Source organism: Eleutherodactylus coqui, chromosome 1, assembly GCF_035609145.1.
Source record: "Eleutherodactylus coqui strain aEleCoq1 chromosome 1, aEleCoq1.hap1, whole genome shotgun sequence".
Classification (NCBI taxonomy): domain Eukaryota; kingdom Metazoa; phylum Chordata; class Amphibia; order Anura; family Eleutherodactylidae; genus Eleutherodactylus; species Eleutherodactylus coqui.
In genome coordinates this window covers 160,788,257-160,814,251 of record NC_089837.1, presented here as the reverse complement: position 1 = coordinate 160,814,251, position 25,995 = coordinate 160,788,257, and the positions used below count along the sequence as shown (strand labels likewise).

General features: G+C 43.4%; 1 protein-coding gene across 1 annotated transcript in view; it reads right to left on the bottom strand.

The window, feature by feature from the left end:
* Positions 1-25,995, bottom strand: part of LOC136627479 (solute carrier family 12 member 9-like) — a 288,868-nt gene that overhangs the window by 73,427 nt on the left and 189,446 nt on the right. Inside the window, exon 9 of the mRNA XM_066602618.1 lies at positions 14,903-15,027. Within this exon, the coding sequence (XP_066458715.1) occupies positions 14,903-15,027 (125 nt within the window). The remainder of the gene's footprint in view (positions 1-14,902; positions 15,028-25,995) is intronic.

The window sequence follows — 25,995 nt, the reverse complement described above, 5'->3', positions numbered from 1 at the left end:
TTTTCCTCAGGTGGAAAGACCGTTCATCTAATCACACCACAACTCTAATCATTTGCATATCTGCCTGAGATGTAACTGCATGCTGAGTTTAGCAGCAAAATGACAATTACTTCTAGGTGCTTGATTTAAAAAAAAACAAATAATAGAATATGCCATAAATGGGATTACTCCTTTACACTGTGGGCAAAACTACAACTACAGGCAAGTACTGAAGGTCTACAGCTGTCGGGGCATGCTGCGAGTTATAGTTCCCAATGGAGAGGGTGCCTAATTTATTTGCACTTCTTTTGTGGAGTGGGGATGGAGAGGACGCACATTTTATGGGAAGCCTCCTGTCTGGCCGGTCCTAGAAAGCTTATCTCCCAGCTAGCTGTATGGCTAGGACTACATAACAGCTATGGCTGCAACACAGGTCACACATGCAAAGATCACAATGTGGTCAATGCGGTCATGCTGTGGTTCGCAAGTTGCAGCAACCACAAGTTAACAAATCATAAGAAAGCCAAAGTCGCTGGATTTCTTGCGATCATCAGCTCATGGTATTGTAAGGATGGTTTAACACCTTCGCTTTTTCTCCACTGGGTAGCTGGGCAGAAAGTGAGCGAAGAGAGGAATACCATAAATTTTAGAAACACTGAAAAGGTAGTGAATGAGCCTCAGCCTGCAGTACCAACCCATGCCACTGTGCAATGTACAGAGCAGTTTGCTTCCTGCAGCAAAACAGCTAGAAGTGGAAAAGCCCCTTAAATGGCCATATTGGTGGCTTTGGGCAGCGGAGGGCATATCCCTGGTGGTCTAAGGCAGCAAAGTGTTTAATAGGCAGAACTCTGGTGGTCTAGAGCAGAGTAAGGGTTAATGGGCACATTTCTGCTGACATAACAGTGAGGGGTTAATGTGGTACAGTATAAATGTCCGAGTATGTCCTTTTTAATCATTGAGTTGCAGCCAAGTATTGCCAGTAGTACAGTAATTTGAGGAGAAAACTGAATACGAGCGCTATATCCTGTATTTTGACAGCAGAGCAGCAAAAGTGCTTGCTGATAAAAAATACACCCAGGCTTTAGGATTACCAATGCCAAATCTGAAATAATCTATGTTTCTATGCTTAAATGAATGATCTGGTAGGTGATTAACCTTACCTGAACAGCGGAGGCATCCATACATCAGTATCAATAATTCTCAATCCATCAATCAACTGCACAAAATACATTCATCTACCACAATGACAAAGTACTGTGCAAAAGTTCTACAAACAGGATCATAATAATAAAAATTAGAATCTCCGAGCTCTGAAAAGTGGAAATCTTCTTGCTGCACCTAGTTAGTAAGGATCCCTATTTACCCACAACAGCCCATGCCCTTTGGGAATCGTAATGAGGCTGTATAATTTAATCATCAATCTCTTTAGCAGAAAATGTCACTCTGTACTGCTGCAGCTGAAGTGCAATGTCTCCTGTCAGTGGGAGCATTTAAAGCGCACCGTACCTGAATACTTCGAGCTGTGTACAATGCTCCAAGTCGTGCAGGTATATCAAGGTAAGTACCAGATGAAAACTATCATAGACGTATCATGAGAAGGAAGGTTATTGTATAAAAACACAAAACAGGATGTGGCTACCCAAAGCTTTACATCTCTATAAATGTGGACGCTGAATCAACTAATATGGTAAGTGAATCTGGATCTTCTAAATCAAACAAGTACTTTATTCCATCGTAATAAGTCCCATAAACCCTCTGTTTCCCATATTTTGTAAAAACGATGTATTTTTGCAGTGCATTTCCTGGAGTTTTTCCCCACATCTTTTTTTCTCCTAAACAAACGGCAGCTGGATGTTATCTGTAAGTAGTCAGTAGGCAATTATACCACCCAATACAAACACTAGTTTTTGTGGTGTTTATACTCTTGGGGTGCTTTTGAATATATACAATTTTTTCAAGACACCATGCTCTAGGTGTAGTATTTTGTTTAGCAGTTTTTTCATAGGCTCCATAGGAAAATTAAAGTGCATTCACCTACAGCTAACGTATGGCACTGGTATAAATTGCCCCTAGAAACATGACTTTTTCCCCAAAAATCACAACGAGTGAAACCACCCAGAAAAAAAGCTTGTAAAATGCTTGAAAAGTGTCTTGAATCTCTGCTGTGGATTCCACCGTGTGAACGTTTTCTAAGAGTTTCAGCACTTTCTTGTCCCATTCTGTAAGCTTGTGTGGCCTACTGCTTTGAGCTGTTGCTCCTAAGTCTTTCCACTTCAAAGGGACAACATTTATAGTTGATCAGGGCAGCTCTTGTTGGAAATCTGGCATCCCATGATGGTGCCATGCAAGAAGCCACACAATACTCTTATAGTACCTTCCATTCTACTGGTAAGTTTTGGAGGTTGTATGGCCAGGACTTCTATGTACCTGTTTTTTTAAAGAGAGCACAACTTCTTTTCTTAAAGGCAACCTGTCAGGCACTTTATGTTGCCCTCATCGAGGGTAGCGTAAAGTAGTGACAGACACGTGCAGTGGTCTGGCTCCTTGTGAGGGAAGGTGCAGTATCTGTGGAGTACTTACATATTGAAGCTGCCGGGGGAGAGAAGAGTCCCAAGTATTCACAGGGTGCCACTCACCCCGCTCACTCACCTGGATTGGCATTATTGCTAGTATGAAGTGGAATAGCTAGAAAAGTGTCAATTACAGCAGGGTAAGCAGCGCTTCATGAATACTCTGGACTCATCTCTCTTTATATAGTTTGCCTTACTTCAAATAATCTCTAAAATTGAATTTGATTTTGTACTGTAGGGAAGCAGTGAAGAAACAAGCGGTGCTGCCGAGTACAAGCTTCGAACCATGAAAGATACAACCACTTTGATTACAGGGCCAAGCATCATCTAAGTCTCCCCCCATAGGCGACACAGCTAGCAAGTCATCGAAGTAGAAGGGACTCTACTAAAGTGCTGAGTCTTGTGCTATCTTGAATAGTAGTGTGGAACATACCCCTGCTCCTGCCCATGCCAATCTAGTGGGTCCTTTGCCAAGGCATGTTGCAGCAGGTTAAGGAGCAGGGCGCCCAGGAGGCACCAACCAGACCCAGGGTAAATCTGCAGGCCAGTGAAGCCCAAGTGACATAGCAGGGCCAGAGAGAGCCAGGGACTAACATGCATAAAGAGTCAGTTACAGGGATTAGGGAGTCTCTTCCCCTGCAGAAGAGGGGCGATCTGTGAAAAGTGGTGGGGGCTGAATGATTTTTCTGGCCGTGGAGAACCATGTTAGGTTTGAAAAGCAAAAGCTGGTGTGGATATCCTGCCTTTTAACTGTGATGAAATATCGCTTTTCTTTGTACTCTTTCTTGGCATGAGTATTGGATTTTCCCTTACTACACATATCCATTAGTTGTACCAGCCTACCAACACAGCTTCAGGTTACCCAATTAGACATGACAGGCAACCATGCTGGATTTCAGTGTTCCCATTTCTCAGTTCTTGTCTGCCGGTGGCTCTTTGTCCTCTCACCACTGAAATAAACATGCATGGTCAGCTTAGCGGGAATGTTTACGGTGATGTTAAGAGAAAAAGCTGTTGACTTAATTAGTTAATCCCTTGGCGATATCCATTGTACATGTACGATGGATGTTCGCAGAGAATGTATGCTGCAGGCTTGAGAAGGGAGCCGTTCTATATCCAGTGTGCGGTGGCTGTCTTTGACAGGTATCGTCATAAGCGTCCATTAACCATTCAGATGCTGCGGTCGATTCTAACAGGGGTATTTAAATGGACCAACAGATGGAGGGGGCTTCCTCTGTTCCCCAAACGGCTCCCCAGTGATGAGATAACGGGTGGTCATTCCCATATCATGTCAATCTGAAGTATTGCAGTGTATTCTATAAGCGATCAAATGATTGCTAGTTCATGTATCCTATAAGGACTTTTGAAAAAGTAAAAATAAGCTAAAGACTTTTTTTAGCTATTCCAAAAAAATGTAAAAATTAAAACTTTACAAAAAAAACCCTTTTTCTGATTTTATTGGAAAAAAATATCAAAACCAACAACCAAACAAAAACATATTTGGTATTGCCGCATCCATAAACAATCTATTAAAATAACATTTATACCTTATGGTGAAAGCCTTAAGAGACAACTAAACTGCCTAAACTTATGAAAAGTGCACAAGATGTCATATACACTCCAAAATGGTCCCAACATAAAGAACGGATCATCTTACAAAAAGCAAGCCTTCATAGAACCCCAGGGACGGAAAAATGAAGTTATATTGACCAGAAGATGACAACAGAAAGTCATTTAAAAAAATGTCATTTTTTAAGTGTAGTACAGTAAAAAAATTACAACTTTGGTATCACCAAAATTAGTGACCCACACAATAAAATTAACATGTGACTAAGTACAATGTCTTAGCCCTTTCCTATCCACTGACGTCTTGCTACATTCTGATTGAAGCTTGTACAATGTCAGAAGACGTCCGACAGGGTATTCTTATCATCAATTGCCAGCCACGCTGCAGTCGGATGCTCTCTGGCGCACACATACTGGCTTTAGCCAGCAGATGGCACTGTTGTATAACAGCAAAAAGAGAAAGCCTTTTAGGAAACCTTGAATCCAAAATTGGTTTGGAAAGGGTTAAGTGATATCAATGGTGTACACATAGCAAAAACCTACCAATATGGTGTTTAGGTTCAGAGGACTCTGTGTGCCTTTCCCGTTCCATGCCCTTTAAAATGACCCATTGGGCCAGTTGTCCACCTTTTTGTTTGCCAACAAGGCAGTTGTTCTTTGGAGGAAGGTCCCAAATGTTCTCATTACCCAGCAGTAAAAGGGATGGTGCAATGAGAGCCGCCTCTCTCCAAGGGCCCCATAGCAATGGCATGGTCTGCCTCTATGGCACGTACAACCTTGAGTACAATAAACATTCCAAAACTAATAGCACACTAAACTATGATTAACCTTCCTAATACACAATACATAAATACATCTGATCTCCCAGATTATGGCTTTTGTTTGGCATGGTCATGCTTCATCTTCTGACAACCAGAATGGTCTCTCATCCACAGAGCCTCATAGAGAATAAATATTCACATCCGCAACGCTTTTCCCTGCAGGATGGGTTCACAGTATAATTAGAAAGTGATTGGGAAATGATATAAACAACAAGCTGGCTCTTGTTAGACTAGGAATTCATGTATTAACCCCTTGCGGGAGAATTCCACCTGATGGAAAGTCAGGCAAGGCTAGTACAGCATGCGAGCGGTGTCTACCGCCACCTGCCTAGTGCTGTTCTGTCGCGATCTTGTTAGTTAATTACCACTAATGGAAAGAAAGGGATTGCTGGCAGACAGCCAGGGAAATCAGAGGCAAGTTGGGAAAAGTTTCATAAATTTAGTGTAAGTATCAATTTCAGAGCTCGCTGTCAAGGGAGGAGTATATATATGTAGATGTTGTTTGAAGGGCAAATGCAAAGGAAGAAAAGAAATTGCGCACTCAGAGAAGGGAGTCCGTGCCAGAACGAAGCAGGGGGAGACAGAGGAGGGAGATTCATCTCTTATCAGACAGTCAGATCTTTTATTAGATTTATAACATGGTGATATGGTTATGTCTGGATGGAAGATAAAACGGGGCCTGGATTCTACAGCCTCCGAAAAAATAAAATCTATAAAAGGCATAAAACATTTTAATGCGCCGATTACAGCTTTGCTGCTATTCTAACACAAGCCATTAGATATACCCATTGTATATTTAGCATATGGTATGTACTACAACTCTCACTATGAACACTTTACCTTTCACCGCAGGACGCAGCTGTGGAATTCGAAACCACAATGTGCAAGGCCTGACTGCGAATTTTGATGCGGAATTGCAGGCGGAATTTTGCATCCAAGTCCGCAGGTAGCCTAAGGATTTGGTGAGGAATATACCGTGGCTTGCGGTAGTTTGTGCGGCCTATTTCATCCCGTGTGAAAGGTCCCTAATGGTTGTCGAAAACTAGGACAACAGGACCGCAGTCTTCTACTGTCAGCGTGAAAACATTGGGCACAACACAGCAAAGGATACTACACAAAACGATGGGCTCTATAACTTTACATGCACAATTGTCCTTTAATTGTAGTGCAGTATGTCAGTTCATGTCACACCCCTGGACAACTCCTTAAACCCCTTAAAGACATAGGATATTTTAGGCTTAACGATGCAATGATTTAGTTTTTTTTTATTTTATCTCCATTTTGAAAAGCCATAACCTTTTTTATTTTTCAATCGAAATGGCCATATGATATGAGGGCTTGTTATTTGCATAATCAGCTGCAGTCTTTATTGGGTGACTATAATGCATTATATAACATTTGTTCAGTTTTTTGGGGAGGGGAGAGAGAAAAAACACCTCCTTCCATTTTTTGCTGATTTTTTTTACAGCATTAATCAAGCAGCATAAGGCTGGATTCACATGGGCCAATATCGACCAGGTTTCCACGCTTGGCTCATATACGCTGCCCCTCTGATGCATTGGTTTACAATGCATCAGTGCACATGAGCATATATCCACGGCGTAAAAGCGCCCGGCCGGCCAAGATAGAGCATTTCGGCCGGGTGCTTTTAGGGTTTAGTCTATGGAGAATGGAAGGAGTACGATACCAAAACATCATCAACTTATATTGATTTTTCCTGCATGTCATACATAAAGACATCTTCGCAGCCATTCTCCATATTAAACGGTAGGTATCAGAGGAAAGTTGAGTATTCAAGAAGGATTTCCACTTATCCATATAAGTATGCCTAACCTCTTGGTCTGGGTAGGGATCAATAAGTATTTTATAGATACCTGAGATTAAGCCTTTCATACAAGTAGCCATTTACAAATTTTCTCAAATTTCGTGGGGGGGGGGGGGGAGCTGAGGAACATGCAAAGAGAGACTGCATATAATGTTGACCTTTTAGATAACGGTACTGAGTACAAGACATGTACTAACATAGTATTTTAGGCTGAAAGGAGACAATGTCCATCTAGTTCAGCCTGTTTCCACCTTCCATTGTTGATCTAGAGAAAGGCAAAAAAACTCCAATGAGGCAAACTAAAAGCGTCATAGATGGGCATTCCATCTATGTAAATGTTTTAAATGATTAATTTTCCAGAAACCGAACAAGTTTAGAACATTAGGGACATTCCAAGATACATCACATGAAACTCAAATTACAGGATGATGTGAATGTCCCAAAGAACAATATCAACAAAGACTCAAAGTGCAGGCAAAGAAGAAGGAACCTCAAGGTCCAAACCCTGTGGAGTCTGGGAACACCCCCAGTCCAGAGACGAGAAAACAACAACATATCACAAACTTCAAGGATCATCATTCTTCATGTATAATCCTATAGCAAAAATATATTTAGGCATTGAGAATTTTAATGTAGTGTCTTTGACTTTCATACCCACTGTCCTCACTTCACAACATTATAAATAAACATAAACTGAATTTCAACAGTCTTGAATAATAATAGGAGTCACCTTTCGACAACCACATATATTTCTACCCCAACAAAAAGTTCCGTCCGATTAAGCCAAACTGATCCTTGTGTTGTGTGGACCCAATCTCAGTCAAAAAATGCAGTCCCTGATGGCTTGTCTAATTCGTATAGGTAGGATAGCTATGAAGCTCTCCCAGTTGTCAAAGAATTTTTTAACTGCATTTCTTTTTTTAGAAATGCATCCACCTAGTCCATCCTCATGAAATAGGACAGTTTTTCTTAAAATAGTTGAAATGGAGGGGTGTCTGGGTGTATCCATGTGTGGAATATAATCTTAATACCAGCGGCATGTATAATAGTTTCCTACCTCCCACTGTACATGTAGTAGTGGACACATCCACAAAATCAAAAACAGCCCATACGGGGATTATATGAAACATAATTTGTTAGATATGTCATAGTGAAATCTGCCATTTTACATAAGGATAATTGTATATTGGGACACTGCCAAAGGCAAAGGAAAAAGTCTGCTCCCTCTTGGTTACATTGGAATCACTTTATTCGTTGGGGAGAGCCCCATCTTGTGATCCCTGACCAGTTTGTTGTAAGCCTTGTGGTACAGTTGGAGATTCATTTCTATATAGTAACTGGAAAGAAGAATGGTATAACTATATTTCAGAGTATTCTTATTGTCAAGTTTGGTATATTGGCGGTCCATTAAACCAGTCTTCTGGTGTAAAAGACCACGTATTTCGAAGAACAAACAAGGGAAGATATCGGAGTATAGGGATAAACAGGAGGTCATCAAATGGATTCCCACATGATTTAGGGTATTAGTTTGCCAACGATAATTATAGTTGGATTTAAGAGCCTCCAGTTAGCACAAGAAATATTTATTGCTAGGGCTTCAGATTTAGCTACATTCACCCATTACCTCGATAATTTGCCATAATCTTGGAGGACAGCTTGAGGATTGGGAAGAGTAATATGTGGCCGTGTTAGTGTTAGTAACACATCATCTGCCCCTAAAGACAATTTGAATTTGCGATCTTTGAATTCCATGCACATTAGGATTGAGGTGTATAGCCGCTGCTAGGGGTTTTATAGAAAGAACAAATAGTAGAGACAGTGAGTACCCCTGACGAGTGCCATTTTTCATTGAAATGGGTTGTGATGTAGCATGTGATAATTTAATAGTAGCAGTTGGACGAAAATAAAGCGCACACAGGGCACTAAAGAAGGGATCTGAAATACCAAAGGCTAAGAGCGTTTCAAAACATAAAAGGTCAACTAAGGTGCTCAAAAGCCTTTTCTGCGACAAGAGAAAGAAGTACGGTCAACATTACCACCTTATGAGCTTCTCTAAAAACAGCTGCGGAAGACACAGTGCCTGCATTAACAGTGAAATCGTCTACAAGAAATAGTAACATTTCGTTGAGTCTCTATTGGTAGTTCCTCAGTATTGTGTATATCGTTTTAAGCTGGACAGAAATAGAAGCATGATCCCACCATGTCATAGAACCCAGATCAGCGACCCGCTAAGAGCCATAAAGCCATAATGTTGCCAAAGAAATAATCACTTCTGATGCAAGTCCCATGAGGCAATGAGTAAAAGGTAAAAGCACAAGCTGAGGAATAATTGACCGTCCTTAAATCGTTTAAGGAGGACTTACAGCTGGTTTTGTAGAAGTCTCCGTAAAGTCTACATTGAGTCAGAGTTATTGTGGCACACGACACCACCAATCTTTTTAATGTCTCGAAAAAAAAGCAGCAATAAGGGCCGCAGGAGGAAGGTGTGAAATTTTTTTAGCAAGAGTCTATTAAGAAGGCATATTTGTGAAGTGTTAGATGCATAGATAATACATATAATGATTGGGGAGCCACAATAGGATCCCTGAAGAATAATATACCACCCTTGCAGGTCCAATGTAGAGGCATAAATCCAAAAGGGGCAGGAATTTGCAATTAAAATAGCCACTCCATACCTCTTCCTATCCCGGCAAACGGAGTATACAATGGGAAAATGCAAAGCTGCCAGATTTGTTAAAATAGGTCTCCTGAAGAAAAGCCACATCTGCAAAGAGATTTTTAAGTTCAGTGAGGGTCAAACACCTCTTTGTATTAGAGTTCAGGCCCTTGACATTCAGGGAAACTAGATTTCCTTCATCTGTACAATATGGTAAAGATAAACAGTAGAGTTGGTTTTACTGCAAAAGCAACAAAGCTGGCAGCCAAGAAAAGACTTCTGGTCAATGTTGTCTGAGAGAAGACACCAAAGGGAAGGGAGGCAAGACAAGAGAACAACACAAATCAACATAACATACAACAAAAAGGACCTGTAGCAATAATGAAACTCAATCTTGGAGAGAGTAAAAGAATTGTCATGCAACCAAGCGACAACCACCAATACCACTCATAAAGGAGGGGGGGGGGGCATATGCAACAAAATAACCCTCAAAAATATGGAAGGTGCCTATAGGGAAGGAAAAAAATGGCAGGTGAGGATAACCAGGCAAAAATATACTGTAGCTTGTAAAAATGTACAGTGGCCTCTGACCCAGCTGCCTGTAAAGCAAAGGAGCAACAAAACGAGCAAGACAGATATTTAGGAGACTAATACACATGGAAGAAACTGTGTACATAGACAGACACTTGTATCAAAGGATTTACTAGATGGGTTCACATAGGGGACTTACTCTGCGACAAGCCTGGAGATTCCTGAGAAGGTGGCCACTGTTATTTATGCTGAACATGTTGTCAGATTGGAGTTGGGGCTGAAGCAGGAAAGTCAATTTCCCAATCCATCAAATCAAGCAGATGAATGCCCAAAGAAGAACAGAAGGGCTGCACTTTAGAATAGGTTTGCAGGGTTGCATAGAAGCCATTCTTCATTGCAGTTAAGGCAAACGGAATCCCCAGTGTCAAAAACCAACATGGTCTTTCAGGGTAACCAGGAGTGGTTTTAGGGTAATGTTTTTAAAGTGTACACCACAATAGGTCAGGGTATAGCTGTATAGAGCTTTCCTCTTTTAAAATAGTCGTGGATACAACAGACAATATTTCATGGCTGTGTGGAGTCTCCCTTAGGGCGGAGGGCACGATGTGCTCTATCAAACTTAATGAGTGAGTGGATGTTTTCCTCAAAAGCTCGTTAAATATGTTTTCAAGAATAGATCTCAAATCCTATGGACACATTGCTTCCGGGAGGCCCCGCTCCATTATATTGTTCTTGCTCCCCCTATTGTCAAGATCTTCCAAATGAACGTTTTGTGGAGAGCTTTGACGTGGGCCAAGACAGTAGTTTAGAGGGAAATATTGGTGGGTTTCATCTTGGGCTTCTTCTAATGAGACTATGGAGTCAGCAATCATTTTTAAGTCATGTCGTACTACAGAAACTTTAGATCAACAAGTTAAGGGACTTGAAAGAGGTGCTTAAGATAATTGCCCCACTCGATATTTGTAGTTGAAGAGGGGTTCCTAAACCGTGCCTCATCTGAGAATGAGTTGGATGAAGCTTCCCATGGGTTCCCTGAGGGAAGATGTCCCCACCACAAGGACTTACCTCTGGAATCCTCTCCAGGTGACTCTGTCCAAGCAAACACTCCGGAGTCTGCCCCCAATGCTCATTGACTGAATGACTGCCTCTGAGGCCTAGGTAGCTTGCTCAGAAAGCTAGATACTAATGGGCACTTACTGATTCCCCACAATTTCCAAATTGCACCGTCATTAAACAGCCAGTCTCAGTTCTGCTGGTGTTAAACTCCATAAGCTCTGGAGAATGATCGCTGCCACAATTCTGTGCAGTGTGCAGCTGGTTTGCATGCTGTGACAGTGCTGCACACTGCTATAGTGCTGAGCTGGGAAGATGGCCACCACCCTATGAGCAATCCGGAATTTCAGACGGTGATCTCTTCACCTCTGCTCTTGCAACAAGCCCAGGCACCCCATCCATGCAAGGGCAATAAGCTCCCTCACAGTGCCGCTCTGCAGAAGAAGATTCCGATGAGCAGGTTCCAGCTGATGGTGAGTCATTTCGTGAGCCAGGCATTTGGGAAGAGGGGGAGGGCTGTGTCCGTGACTGTGGAGCCGAAGGAGCCTCCATGACGAAGTTATCCAGGAAAGGGGTTTCTTGCCCCATGCAGGACCCTTGGAGTTTTTTATGCTTTTGTTAGCTAGCATGCTTGCTTGTTATACAGAATTTAGGCGATATACAGGAGTCATTTTGGTCAGCATTCTGGAGACACCCCATAAATAACCTCAATTTCGATAACCCCTCTGGTTGCCTACCTTTGTACCCGCTCAAACTCTTATATTTCTTAGGTAACAGTGCCTAAAACTGTACATGTGTGGTCAGATTAGTGATTTGTAAGGAGGAAGAACAATATTCTTGTCATGTGCCCCTAAACCTTTTTTAATGTACCCCATTATACTATTTGCCTTGGCAGCAGCTACCTGACACTGGTTGTTCCACTTTACCCAGTTTTTTCCTCCATTTAGTGTGTAATGTGACATTTATTTTCCCTGCCCATGGGCATAACCTTATCAGTGTTAAATCTCATTTGCCACTTTAATTACCATGCATAGTTTTGTATCACCTGCAATTATTGATATCTTACTGTACAGTCTTTGTACAAGGTCGTTATAAATATATTAAAAATAAGAGGGTCCGATACTGATCTCTGTGGTACGCAACTAGTAATGGTTACCCAATGAAAAGTATATACCATTAATAACCACCCTCTATCACTAAACCAATTACTTATCTACTTACGCACATTTTCACCTAGACCAAGCATTCTCATTTTATATACCAACCTTTTATGTGACACAGTATCAAATGTTTCAGAAAAGTCCAGATATATGAGATCCAATTATTCTCCCCAGTCCCATCTAAAAGTTACCTCCTCATAGAAGCTGATCAGATTGGTTTGACAGGAGCAGCCTCTTACAAATCCACATTGATATGAAGTTATACAGGTCTCCCCCAACCTACGCCACTATTATTCTGTCCGGTCTGTTGGTTAATAATAAGTCTAAAATGGCCATCCCTCTTGTTGGGTCATGTACAAGTTGGAAAAGGTAATTATCTTTAGTTATTGACAGTAACTTCTTACAGCTTCCTAGTTGACATCCGGATGGTTTAAGTCCCCCATAATTACCTCATTGTGATTTGCCACTTCATCTATTTGCCTGAGTAATAGATTTGCAGTGGCTTCTGTTATATTTGTGGCCTATAGAAAACCCCTATTAGGATTTTTTAAAATTGTTTTTCCCTCCATGTATTTCCACCCACAAAGACTCCAAATGTTCATCTCCCTCATGTTTATCTTTCATTAGTGTGGCTTTAAAGAGGACTTTACATAAAGACATACCCTCCCCATTTTCAGTTCTTATGATCCTTTCTGAATAGACAGTAACCCTGTAATTTACAATCATAGCTTTCATCCAACCAGCTCTCAGTTCTTCCCACTATGTTTAAAGCTGGTTTTATTGGTCAGATATATAGAATTAATCACCATGTAGTTTAAAGGCTTTTAGTCATTTTATATATTAAATGTGGCCATGCTAACTATTCTTCCAGTTCTAACTGTAGTAACCCCTCCCAGTACTTCACCCCCATTTTCATTACTTAGTGAAGACAGTGATCTGGGGCTATCTTACCCTCTGTCTCTGTGGTTGCCCTCCCCCAGTTACTAGTTTGAACATTCCTTCAACCATCTAGCCATCCTCTCCCTAAGCACAGCTGTATCCTCCCCATTGAGATGCAGACCCATCCCTCTTGTCGAACCTATAGCTAATAGCAAAGTCATTAGAGTTCTCCAAATATCCAAATCGCTCTTTCTTACACCAACTCGTGAGCCCCTTGTTTACCTTCCTAACCTCCCACTAATTTTTTCAGAAAATACTACTTTGGAGGTCCTCAAACTAAGCTTACGGCCAAGTGTCCTGAAATAGTTTTTTTTTTTTAACAATAGTATTTATTGAATTTTCAATTATACATACAAGGGCATAGCAGTATGAAACAAATTCCAGTAATAACACATTAATATAGCTATGAGCCTTGTATTTTCTGAATGAAAAATATATAACTAGACAATAGCAATCAAGTGTTATCATATTTCTCATTTTTCATTGCTATTTTCGGAAAGAACTTGTGCAATAATGAACAATGGCCTGGCCAGGGCCAAATCACATTTCAGGAAGGAAGGGTACAGGGGTGAGTATAAAGGTGGGGGGGAATTCCCTCCCCCTCCCTGAAATAGTTTTTAAGGACCTTCCCCCTACTTCGAACTGTGCCATTGGTACCAGAGTCCTCATCAACCCTTCCCAGTAATCTGTCAACCCGATTCCCGATGTATCAAACTAGAGCAGCAGGAACACAACACACTAATGATCCCGATCTTTGTGACAGATTGCTCTGTCCCATGAATCATTGAGGTCCCCCACTACCAGAACCTGTCTAGCCTGCTATGTGCTCCTATTTCCCTTCTTGCTGGCTAGACATCCTAGTGGGTTAATATACATGAGCGATCATTTACTCACACCAATAGTGAAAGATCAAAAAATCCCAGCATATACTATTTTTGAGCGACATCATCCATTATTTTCTATGGGAGCAAAAAAAAAAAATCACACGGCACTCACATGAGGATGTCACTTTCATGCGAGTGCACCCGTGAGAAATGCATGCGAAAATCACATGTGCAGCGATGTGATGCATTTTTCTTGCAAAACGCATCACACATGCAGATGAAAATCGCAGGTTAGCAAGTGCAATATCGGTCCGAGTTTCTTGCAACGATTTCACACTTACCTATGTGAACACAGCCTTAGTTTTGCTCGATCTACATAGTTTGGCTTAAGACACAGGTGGTCTTTTTTTGTGAAATGAATGATCTTGAATCAAGTGTTTTTGAATGAACTTCTCCAGCTCTGGATCCATAACACAGGAATGCTAAATTGGCCTGAGCTCTCTTGCATTGTCTAGCAGTCATTACTCTGCATGTTCCTTCTGATATAATAAGGCACCATATTTCCCCAAGTAGGTACTAATTTCAGTGTTTCTAGCACAACATTCATTGGTTATGTGTAATATGGTTCCATACTGTGGAACACAATTAACACACAAGTGTAAATAAGACTTTGGAGTATGTTCATTCATGGCAGATACGTTGCAGAACTGGGACAGTAACAGAGCTGTCTGCCTGCCATGTGAACAATCCCCCTAGAGAGGTGTTTCTTTTAATCAGTTAAAACAGATATACTGTGAACAAGACTAATGACTGAACTAATACCGCCTGCTCTACACAACGAGGTACCGTGGATCTGGGAATTCAAACCTCCCGTTGTGCGCAAATTTTTCAGCCATAGAAAACAAAGTAAACTGACAGCTTATTTGTAGCAGTGATCAAGCCATGCATTCTATAAAATGACAAAGATGTTCTACTTACCTGAAATTTGGCGCTGAAGCCCATTCTAGTGCCAGACAGGCAAGGCCCACAGCAGCATACACCAGCAAGAAGAAAATTGTCACGATTGCTGCAATGGTGTTTAGCTTCCCAGCAAACAGGACCAGCTGGAAGACAAGCAAAGCATTATTAGGAATTATAGACAAGAACAGTCCAAAGTATTACAGGAGACAAGGCTAACGAGGAGCTGATAAAAGAGTCTGCAGAACAAGCACTGGTATTATCTGCAGAGAGTTCTCTGGATCTACACATCTCCAAATAGAGGTGTATGAAATGAAGACATATAAAGACCGGCCACATAATAAAACCATCGCTCTCAGCAACTGGCTGTCGTATCACTTAAGATTTCGCTTTTGCCCCTTTCATTTTACAATAGAAAGGCCTCACATACTTTACCGTATTACGCCTCAATACAATGTCCAAGTTGTAGGGAGCTGTAATACGTCACTCAAAGACTTCTCTGGGGCACTATTATATTCCAGTATACCTCTGATGTAATGTGGAAAAAGTGTAACACCTTCCCTTGGATGCCATATGGAGGTATTAGGCACTTATGGCACATTATGTGTCCGATTAATGTGAGTCTCATATATGGAACAACACCCATGTGGAGAATGGGGGTACTACAGCCTCCATATAGTGGCACCATATGGTGGCACAGTATGTATGCATGGACTTAGTTGTGTCTTTGCAGCCTTAGATTGGTCTCACACAACCAGAATTAAATGTCGGATTCTGCGAGTGTTTGATCCGTTGTAATACGCAGATCAATCAAATGCATAGGATACCACAGTTTTGCTTATATTGGCAAGTCTGAATTGAGTAATCCGTGAGCGCAAAATAAGACGCAGCATGTTCTATTTAACCGTGGATATCCGCAGAATTGTTCACTATGGTCACAGACATACCCGCAGCTCATTCGCAATTGCATTGTGTATGGGCGGCGGGCATCCGCGTCATCGCCAAGCAACGGCGTGGGAAATCTAAGCAAAAAAAATTGTGTACTGTGCATGACCGCTTGCGTGAGTATGTGGTCATGCGTAGTACAATTCAACCGCCATTCGCAGGGTCACGAACGGGCTCACTCCTGGAATCAGCAAGCAGATTCCGCTTACAGCAGTATGAGCTGAGGCCTCATGTCCACGGGCAAAAGAAGAATTAAAATCCGCAGCGGATTTTATCTCTTCTCCCGCCCGCGGATCCGCATCCCATAGGGATGCATTGACCACCCGCGGGTAGATAAATACCCGCGGATCGTCAATAAAAGTGATTTTAAAAAAAATGGAGCATGAAAAAATCTGGACCATGCTCCATTTTCGTGCGGGTCTCCTGCGGGGACAGCTCCCGCGGGCTTCTATTGAAGCCTATGGAAGCCGTTCGGATCCGCGGGAGACCAAAATCGGAATTTACTCACCTGCTCCAGATCTTCCCTTCGCCGCGGCTTCATCTTCTCTCCGTCGTGGCCGGATCTTTTTTCTTCGGACCGGCGCATGCGCGGGGCACCCAACCGACGCGCCCTGCGCGCATATTTCTGTTTTCAGCCGCACTTAAGCAGTGCTGCTGATTAGAGCTGCCTTCAGCAGCCGTGTGCACTACACACTACACTTAAGCAGCACGGGGTTAGGGTTTAGGGTTAGGTATAGGTTTAGGGTTAGTGTTTAGGGTTAGGTTTATGGTTAGTTTTAGGGTTAGGTAACCCTAAACCTAACCCTAAACCTAACCCCGTGCTGCTTAAGTGTAGTGTGTAGTGCACGTCTGCTTAACTGTAGTGTGTAGTGCACGGCTGCTGAAGGCAATGCGCGTGCACACTGTGTAGTCACGTGATGCAGAAGAGCCAATCAGGTGGCTGTAATCAGCAGCGCTGCTTAAGTGCAGCTGAAAAAGGAAATATGCGCCCTGCGCATCCGCCGGGCCGAAGAAAGAAGATCCGGCCGCGACGGAGAGAAGATGAAGCCGCGGCGAAGGGAAGATCTGGAGCGGGCGAGAGGTTAGTTAATTCTTATTTTTATGCCTCATGTCCGCGGGGCAGGAGGGACCCGCTACGGATTCTCCATGGAGAATCCGTAGTGGGCCTGATTTTCCCTGTGGACATGAGATGCCTATAATTGAATTTACTTTGACTTTTGTGCCCTTCAAAAAAAATAAATAAATCTAAAATGATACTAAATGGCTCTTTTGGAATATGAGGAATAGGAATGTTTGATTTATTTGCTCAGTCCATGTAGTTCTTTTTTTTTTTTTAACGATATTTGGTAACGGATTTATTTGGTCAGTCAGTATTTATGCAGAATATAGAAATATAGTATCGTAAAGGTAGAAGGACAGCAGAGCAGGGTGGCGAGGTGCGGGCACATAAGTCCGTCTGTGCATAAATCATGGGCCGGGGTCGTAGCTGCTACAAGTATGTCACTATGAGCAGAAAAGCTTTATAGGTCCACTCAAAACTGTGCAGGTTAGGAATAAGCCTGATAGCACAAAGCAAACACTTCCATTGGCTATGCAGATATTGGATGGCTGGAAGTAGAGATGAGCGAGCGTACTCGTTAGGGCAAATTACTCGAGCGAGTATCGCCATTTTCGAGTACATGCCTGCTCGTCTGAAAAGATTCAGGGGCCGGCGGGGGTGAGCGGTGAGTTGCGGGAGTGAGCAGGGTGGAGCGGGGGGAGAGAGAGGGATCTCCCCCCTCCCCGTTCCACCTCGCCGCCCCCGAATCTTTTCGGGCAAGCAGGCATGCACTCGAAAATGGTGATAATCGCTCGAATAATTTCCCTTAACGAGTACGCTCGCTCATCTCTAGTTGGAAGCATTCCCATGAAATAAATCTGTAATAGGCCTACAGTACTGACAATCATACTATTTTGGAAATGGTGCATAATTCAATACAACATGTAGAGATAGTGATGTTCCTAAGTAGACCAACATGGGTTAACACTTGGGGGCTTATAACGCATTGACATTTCCATGGAGAGGGAGATAAAAAAAAAAAAAAGTTTGGATAAATAAATAAATTAATGAAAAAATATAGCAGTGCCACTTTGTGTTTGGAGGAATGGACTTATTTAAGTAAAGTCGACAGTGGTGATTTATCTGCCAGGTTCATGGCCATAACCCATCGTCTGCACACTCTGGCCCTCGTCCGGAGCATCATGCTGGATGTTGATGACTCTTTAACTGAATAACAGAGCGCAGAGAGCAGACACCATCTATCAGAATAAAGGCAGCTCTCCCGGCTCCTGCAATCCTATTTGTTCAGAAAATCAGTTCCAGTACTCTGGGGTTTGTGGAGAAATAGAATTTCTCTCTGCAGGAAGACAAGGTGAGAGGCCTGATAAAGAGCAATATGTTCATTACGTACCTGACAGGAGGAGATACCATAATTACTGCAGTTAAAGAACTCTGCTACTTAATCCCAGCCCCGAATGCTGTGTAGATTATAGGTTCCAGGGAGTGAGTGCTGCACTGGCGTCACGGACCACACACAACGCCTTCACTTTAAAATATCGCTTCTTAGAAATTATAGATGGTGTTGCTAACGAAGAACTTTTAAAATGACACTTCTAAATGGCACTCGAATTAATGTTTTTCATGTACATCGCCACATTTCTTCAGAAATGTGAAAAATAGCACTCATAGTTGTAGGTGGACAAGAGCGCTACTATACAGAGGAAGAAGTCATAGCGCTTAGCTTACTTAAAGGGCCATTCCAGCAAAAACACATTTTTCCATCGCTACACCCCGCATCTGATTCTGGAGATCTGCTATGTGCATTGCAGCCCCCTGTCTGATACTTATTAGACAACATCTTGATTTTTAGTTTTCTCCCTGCTTTCTCTTCCTCTGTGCTAAGCCAGCAATCCCAAGATGCATCATTAGAGCACCACATTACCATCTAGAGCCAGTACCATCTCTGCTTCCTAAGAGGACACCGTATTAACCATTACCTTCTATATTCACCTAAATAAGCAGATTATACATGTAAAGGTTATGAGCATCAACTATTATCTCCTTCATTGTGACAGGAGCCTGCAGTCACCAGCAGTAGCTGTGATAGGAGCGGTGAGGATCCTGCGTGGTACAGTCCATGCAGTGTTTGATGTATTTTTCTCTGGAGTTGAAGTGCAAATTCGCAGCTTAGGCACTTATGACATATCTTGTGGGACCTATGTGGAAATTGCGGGTCTCAGCCCACAACCTGTTTGGTGAGGTGGACATCTTATCCACTAAGACACATGTGTCAAACACAAGGCCCACGGGCTGAATCCGGCCCGCTGCCTCATTTTCTGTGGCCCGCGGCGTGCTGACGGACGCTCACCACTGAAGCGATTACCAGCTGGGGAGCCGCAGCTCCCTGCTGGTAATTGCGCTGTTACCGCTGATCGTGGCGCACACTCTGACGTCAGAGTACAGCCAGGATCCTCCTCCCCTGAGTCCCCTGCTCTTCAGTTCCGCAGGACAGGACTCGGGGAGGAAGCGTTCTGGGCTACACACGGACGTCAGAGTGCAGCCGGGAATCAGCGACAGCAGGAGGAGGTAAGTATATGGGTTGGGGAAGGAAGGGGGGGGGGGGGTTAATATTGCTGCTGTTGGTGGTGGGGGGTTAATATTGCTGCTGTTGGTGGTGGTGGTGGGGTTAATATTGCCGCTGTTGGTGGGAGGGGGGGGTTTAATAATGCTGCTGTTGGTGTGTGTTGGGGGGTTAATATTGCCGCTGTTGCTGGTGGGGGGGTTAATATTGCTGCTGTTGGTGGTGGGTGACTAATATTGCTGCTGTTGGGGGGGGGGGATTATATTGCTGCTGTTGGGGGGGGTTAATATTGCTGCTGTTGGGGGGGGTTAATATAGCTGCTGTTGGTGGGGGTTAATATTGCTGCTGTTGGTGGTGGTGGTGGGGGGGGGGGGGGTTAATATTGCCGCTGTTGGTAGTTGGGGGTTAATATTGCTGCTGTTGGTGGTGGGGGGTTAATATTGCTGCTGTTGGTGGTGGGGGGTTAATATTGCTGCTGTTGGTGGTGGGGGTTAATATTGCCGCTGTTGGTGGGGGGGTTAATATTGCTGCTGTTGGTGGGGGGGTTAATATTGCTGGTGGTGGTGGTGATGGGGGGTTAATATTGCTGTTGGGGGGGGTTAATATTGCTGCTGTTGGGGGGGTGTAATATTGCTGCTGTTAGGGGGGTTAATATAGCTGCTGTTGGGGGGGGGTTAATATAGCTGCTGTTGGGGGGGTAATATAGCTGCTGTTGGGGGGGGATTAATATTGCTGCTGTTGGGGGGGTTAAGATTGCTGCTGTTGGCGGGGGGGGGGGGGTTAATATTGCTGCTGTTGGGGGGGGTTAATATTGCTGCTGTTGGGGGGAGTTAATATTGCTGCTGTTGGGGGGGGGGGTAATATTGCTGCTGTTGGGGGGGGGGTTATTATTGCTTTGGGGGTCGCTCTTACTACTGGGGCCACTGTGGGATACCCTGTTACTACTGGGGCCACTGTGGGGTACCCTGTTACTAATTGGCCCACTGTGGGGGTTGCTATTACTAATTGGCCCACTGTGTTGGTCAATATTTTTACTGGGGCCACTATGAGATTCACTATTATTACTGCGAGCACTATAAGGGTCACTATTACTACTGCGACCACTATAAGGGTCACTATTACTACTGCGACCACTATAAGGGTCACTATTACTACTGCGACCACTATAAGGGTCACTATTACTACTGCGACCACTATAGGGGTCACTATTACTACTGCGACCACTATAGGGGTCACTATTAGGGCTCGTTAACACGGGCATAATCGTATTTCGGTCGCACAAATACGCTGCATATTTGCGCAATCGAAAATCGCTTCTGCCTGCATATTTGGGCACGCAAAAAAGAACGCAGGTGGGCCCACTGAGATGGTGCGCAAATATGCAGTGAATACATAGGTTTCCTGTGCATTCACCACATATGTGCGCAGCCCATTCACTCCAATGGCCTATTGGGGTGCGTAGTACGCAACAAAATAGGTCATGCTGTGTGAAAATATACATCACGTGAATGAACTCATTGACATCAATGGCTTCTATTCACTGCATATTATGTACGCAAATATGCTTGTGTGAGCAAGCCTTTACTATACTGTCTTACAGTCGGCCCTTTGAAGGTCACCATAAGGCTGATGTGGCCCTCGGTGAAAATGAGTTTGACACCCCTGCACTAAGGATGAATATGCAATAAAAGTCTAAGACAAGCAAAGATAAGAAACTTTGAAGTATATCTTGTTACAAAAAATGCTTTTTTCTGCACTTATCAGACTCCTCACCTCCTCTGTGCCTTCCCTGCCTCCATCATTTTTCTCTGTACAGTGCTTATTGAAGTCTATGGAGAGAAAAGGGGTAGGAGAAAGTAGAAATAGGAGACTATCTGCTATAACATCTCCCATACAGAGGAGAGGAGATCTTGCTCTTCTATAATCCCTCACACAGAGGCAGCAGCATGAGTTACAATAAATCAGTGAAGCTGGAAATCCAGCACTGGGGTGAGATAGTAAAAAATGAACTAGGTCCAGCAGCATGTGTCTGTGCTACTTCCTGTTTTCTCTTCCCTCCTCCCCTCTCCATAGACTTCTACGGGCTTCAGTTATACCTTGATCTGTCTGTGTACAAACACCTTTGTGGGGATTTTATAAGTAAAATTAAGCCATTTTCAATTCCACAACAAAATTTGCAGGTGGCTTGTGGATTTTGGTGCACAATTTAGCATGGCTTGAGTCGCATCCTGCATCCTAATTTCGTCCCGTGTGAAAGGTCCCTTAAAATAGTAACTACACTTTCAGCTAACTTTTGACATGTCATAGAGACATATCGGAAGTATCAATCAGTGGAGGTTCCGCTGCTGAGAACCCCGCTGATCGCTAGAATGGGGGTCTGCAGTGCTCACTCGGCTATCTTCGCTGGTTTTTGGCAGTGTCCGGCAGTTGAAGACAAGCCCACATGCAGAAAGCACTATACAACTCTAGAAAGGCTGTATTTAGCTGCCAGCAGCACCCAACCACCAGCAAAGATGGCCAAGAATGCACAATGCTCAGGTGTGCGTTGCAGCCCCCTCATTCTAGTGCTCCCCGGGGTCCTCAGCAGCGGGACCCCTACTGATTGATATTTTGGACATGTCTTTATGACATGTCAAAAGTTAGCTGAAAGTATAGTTGCTATTTAAGGGACCTTTCACATGGGCCATGGAAACTTCCGTGGCAAAATCCACAAGCTACCCGTGGATCTTGAAGCAGAGTTGAAAATGACTTAAAACCTGCCTGTAATTCAGTATCAAAAGCCAGTTAGACCTGATGTGAAATTCTGCCGCTGTGGATTTGGCTGTTTCCCCTAAAATAAGCCCTAGCTGCATTAAAAAAAACTAAACAAAACAAAAAGCAATACATTACTTAACAGGTGCTGTCCGCTCCGCCGCACTTCTCCTCCCAAAGCTCTGGCCCACTTGTTTGCAGTCTTTAGCAGCCGCTTCCTGGTTAGGGAGTTCATAAATCCCGCCTCCAGGAAGCGCTGGCTCTGATTGGTTCTCGAGCGCCACGGCTCAGCCAATCAATGCTCAAGAACTAATCAGAGCCAGCGCTTCCTGGAGGCAGGATTTATGAATCCCCTAACCAGGAAGCAGCCACTGAAGACTGCAAACAAGTGTACCAGAGCCTTGGGAGGAGACGTACGGAGGAGTGAACAGCGCCTGTTAGGTAATATATTGTATAGTTTTTTGTTTTTCTTTTAATGCAGCTAGGGTTTTTTTTAGGGTAGGACTTATATTTCAACCCACCCTGAAAATCCTGGGAAAAGGGTGCTACAAAGGCACGCAACTTTGTAGCGCGAAAAAATGTAGAGATATCGCAGAAATTACGGAAACACTGCTGCAATATCACTGTAATTTTCTTGTGACAATATCGCTCTCGCCCGTGTGAAAGAGGCATAAGGCTGCTTTTAACCCTTTCCAATCCACTGTCTGACATCTAAAGACATTCTGATTGAAGCCTGTACAGCTCCGATGTCGGAAGATGTCCAGCAGGGTATTCTTACTGTATATTACTGGCCGCTCTGTTGTCAGGGGGGGGGGGGGGGGGGCTCTGCAGCATGTCACATACTGCAGTACTGGCTCTATCCAGCAAATGGCGCCGTTGTAAAATGTCAAAAAGAGAAAACCTCCTAGGAAACCGAATCCAAAATTGGATTGCAAAGGGTTAAATGTGTGGCGGGGGTTCAGTTTTCCTGTTCTGATTGTGGAACAGGAAAGGGGAATCTCCTGCCTGAATGGGGCTTTCTTATGACAGAACCAAACAGTGCCGAACGGACCCCATTGAATAAAATGGGGTCTGTTTGACTTCTGCTCAGCTGCCTGGCATTTTACTGGAAGAAAAAGCGCTGCATGCAGCACTCTTTCTTACGGTATTTTGTGCCGGATCTGCGACGGAAGTTCTAGCGCTGAGGTGATCCCAGCCTAAGACAACGGATGCAGAAATACATAATTTGCTTACTTTTCTCTATACATAAAAACACCCAGCACTACTGTTCCATTCAGATGTGACAGATCTGTTGCAGTGTGTATTTCAAAGCACCATTTACAAGTAGAGGGGAAAACTCCTGCAGATTTGCCCTACTGCAGATTTTCGAAATCCACAGCATGCATGTCAATGTTATGGGTTTTACTTCACTCTTGTAACACATGAAGAATAGCTGCAGGTCTCAACTTGCCCTAAAAATGCCAGTGTGAATGCTCCCTTGAAAAGGGTTAACATAGCTTATCTGTTCCTCATTGCGGTTATCCCTGCTGTCACACCCGCTGCCCCCCTCACCTTATATTGGTTTGCTTCAGCTTGTCCTTGACAGATAATATGTGCGGCACTCCATCAAGCAAAGTGTGGCAGCTTAACATGAAAATCAGGAATAAATAACAAAGGAGGTGCAGAGGAGCGACGTGGCACCACTAAACGGTCTATTACCTCTTACCAATGGGGGCCATATATATGCGAGATACAAGATAACCAGGGTGCAAGAAGAATCAAGCATCCTGTCTGCATTTATACACAGAGCTCTACATCACTGGGCAGCAGATCTAATATGCAGATGCTGTTATGTGCCCATTTAATATGGAGCATATTGTTACATCTACAACAGAAGACTTGTACTACTTCTTCATGTTTATGATGGGGCAGGATAAATATGTTGACAGGTTGCCTTTGAGGATAAAAAAAGACAACCGCAGACTAAAAACAACTGTTAGGGCTTATTCACACGAGCGTATATCGGTCGGCTGATATATGCTACCATCTGAGCTGTGTTCCCCCTTCCCTCCCCCTTGCTGAATCTCTCCCCCCTCCGGCTGTTTGCAATGGGAGGGGTCGGGACAAGGGTGGAGATAAGCTCCGCCTGCCCCCTCCCATTGCTGGCTGCGGACAAGTGGAGGGGTGGTAGCTTAGCTTCACCCCGCCCCCTCCCATTGCAAACAGCCGGAGTGGAGGAGATATGGCGAGGGGGCTATATATATTCTATAGAAAAATCTATGAATCTCTATACATGAGCATTTTTTCACTGTGCTGTTTTACAAAGCAGTATTTGCCCAATTGAACATAAAACTAAATAAAAGCAAGTACTGCGGCTAATACAGACCAATACTGATGCCATTTCATTTATAAGGCCTTCCCACAGCAATATTTTGGTCAGTATATTTGAAAGCTGTATCCAGTAGTGGAATCTACAGAGAAACATATAATGTAACGATCTGCACCTCTTCTGTATTTTGGACCCACTCCTGGTTCTGGAGTACAAATACTAATGCACAATAGTGACTAGAATACTAGTGTGAACCTGGCCTCATACGTCTGCATCATGGATCTGAATTACAGACATACACAATACACTCGTTTGGAACTGGTCTTCCGGGTCTAGTTAAATTTAGTGAAAAATGCCCTTAAACATGAAGGGGGGCGGTCTGAGGAGGGCTGCTCACCGCCAAGATATTTACTTCTAAATAGACGCATACCACCTTAACAACTTTATAGTGTAGACATAATAGAAAGACAAGTTACAGAGTGACAGTGAGTATGTTGTTTTTGCAATAGCTTTTTTCCTTTACTGTTCTTTTATGCCTCTTCTAAGACATGTCTGTCATTTTTATGGCTGTACAAGCGTTTTTGTAAATCACTGGCATCACAAAGAAATAGGTGCACTGAAAATGCATAGTCAGTGCTACAAAAACTAAAGGCAAGATGTTCACTCTGCTTTAACAAGCAAGCAGCACCCGTACCGGAGTGAGTCGGCCACTGAAAGCAAATTAGCAACCTAGAGCTACAACAAGAGATGGCTGTCAGATGGCTACAACTATAAAGGAAAGAAAAGAAGATAATGTATGGAAGTGGCATTATAACGAAAGTCTGCACACGTCAATTACATGTTTTTATCACTAATCAGAGTAGCGAAACGAAGTTCAATCCATATTTACAAGTGGGAGATGAAACCCACCGGAGGCTACTGTCCAAAAGGATCTACTTCTCATGGGAGGCCTAGAGCTACCAAGCTGGAAATACACTTTACAGAGTGACATCCGATAGTTTATTCTCATGTCACATTTCCTTTTACTGTTCTTTTATGTCTTGCAATGTACGTATATCAATTTTACAGCTGTGCAAACGGTTTTGTAAATTGTTGGAAATGTTACAAAAACAGGTGTACAACAAAAGACGTCCCGAGTCAATACACTTAGGGCTCATGTCCACGGGCAAAAGAAGAATTAAAATCCGCAGCGGATTTTAACTCTTCTCCCGCGCGCGGATCCGCATCCCATAGGGATGCATTGACCACCCGTGGGTAGATAAGGGGATTTAAAAAAAAATGGAGCATGAAAAAATCTGGACCATGCTCCATTTTCGTGCGGGTCTCCCGCGGGGACGGCTCCCGCGGGCTTCTATTGAAGCCTATGGAAGCCGTCCGGATCCGGGAGACCTAAAATAGGAATGTAAAAGAATTAACTCACCCGCAGCGGACCGGGAAGGTCTTCTCTTCCTCACGGACGGATCTTTCTTGCTTCGGCTCGGCGGATGTGC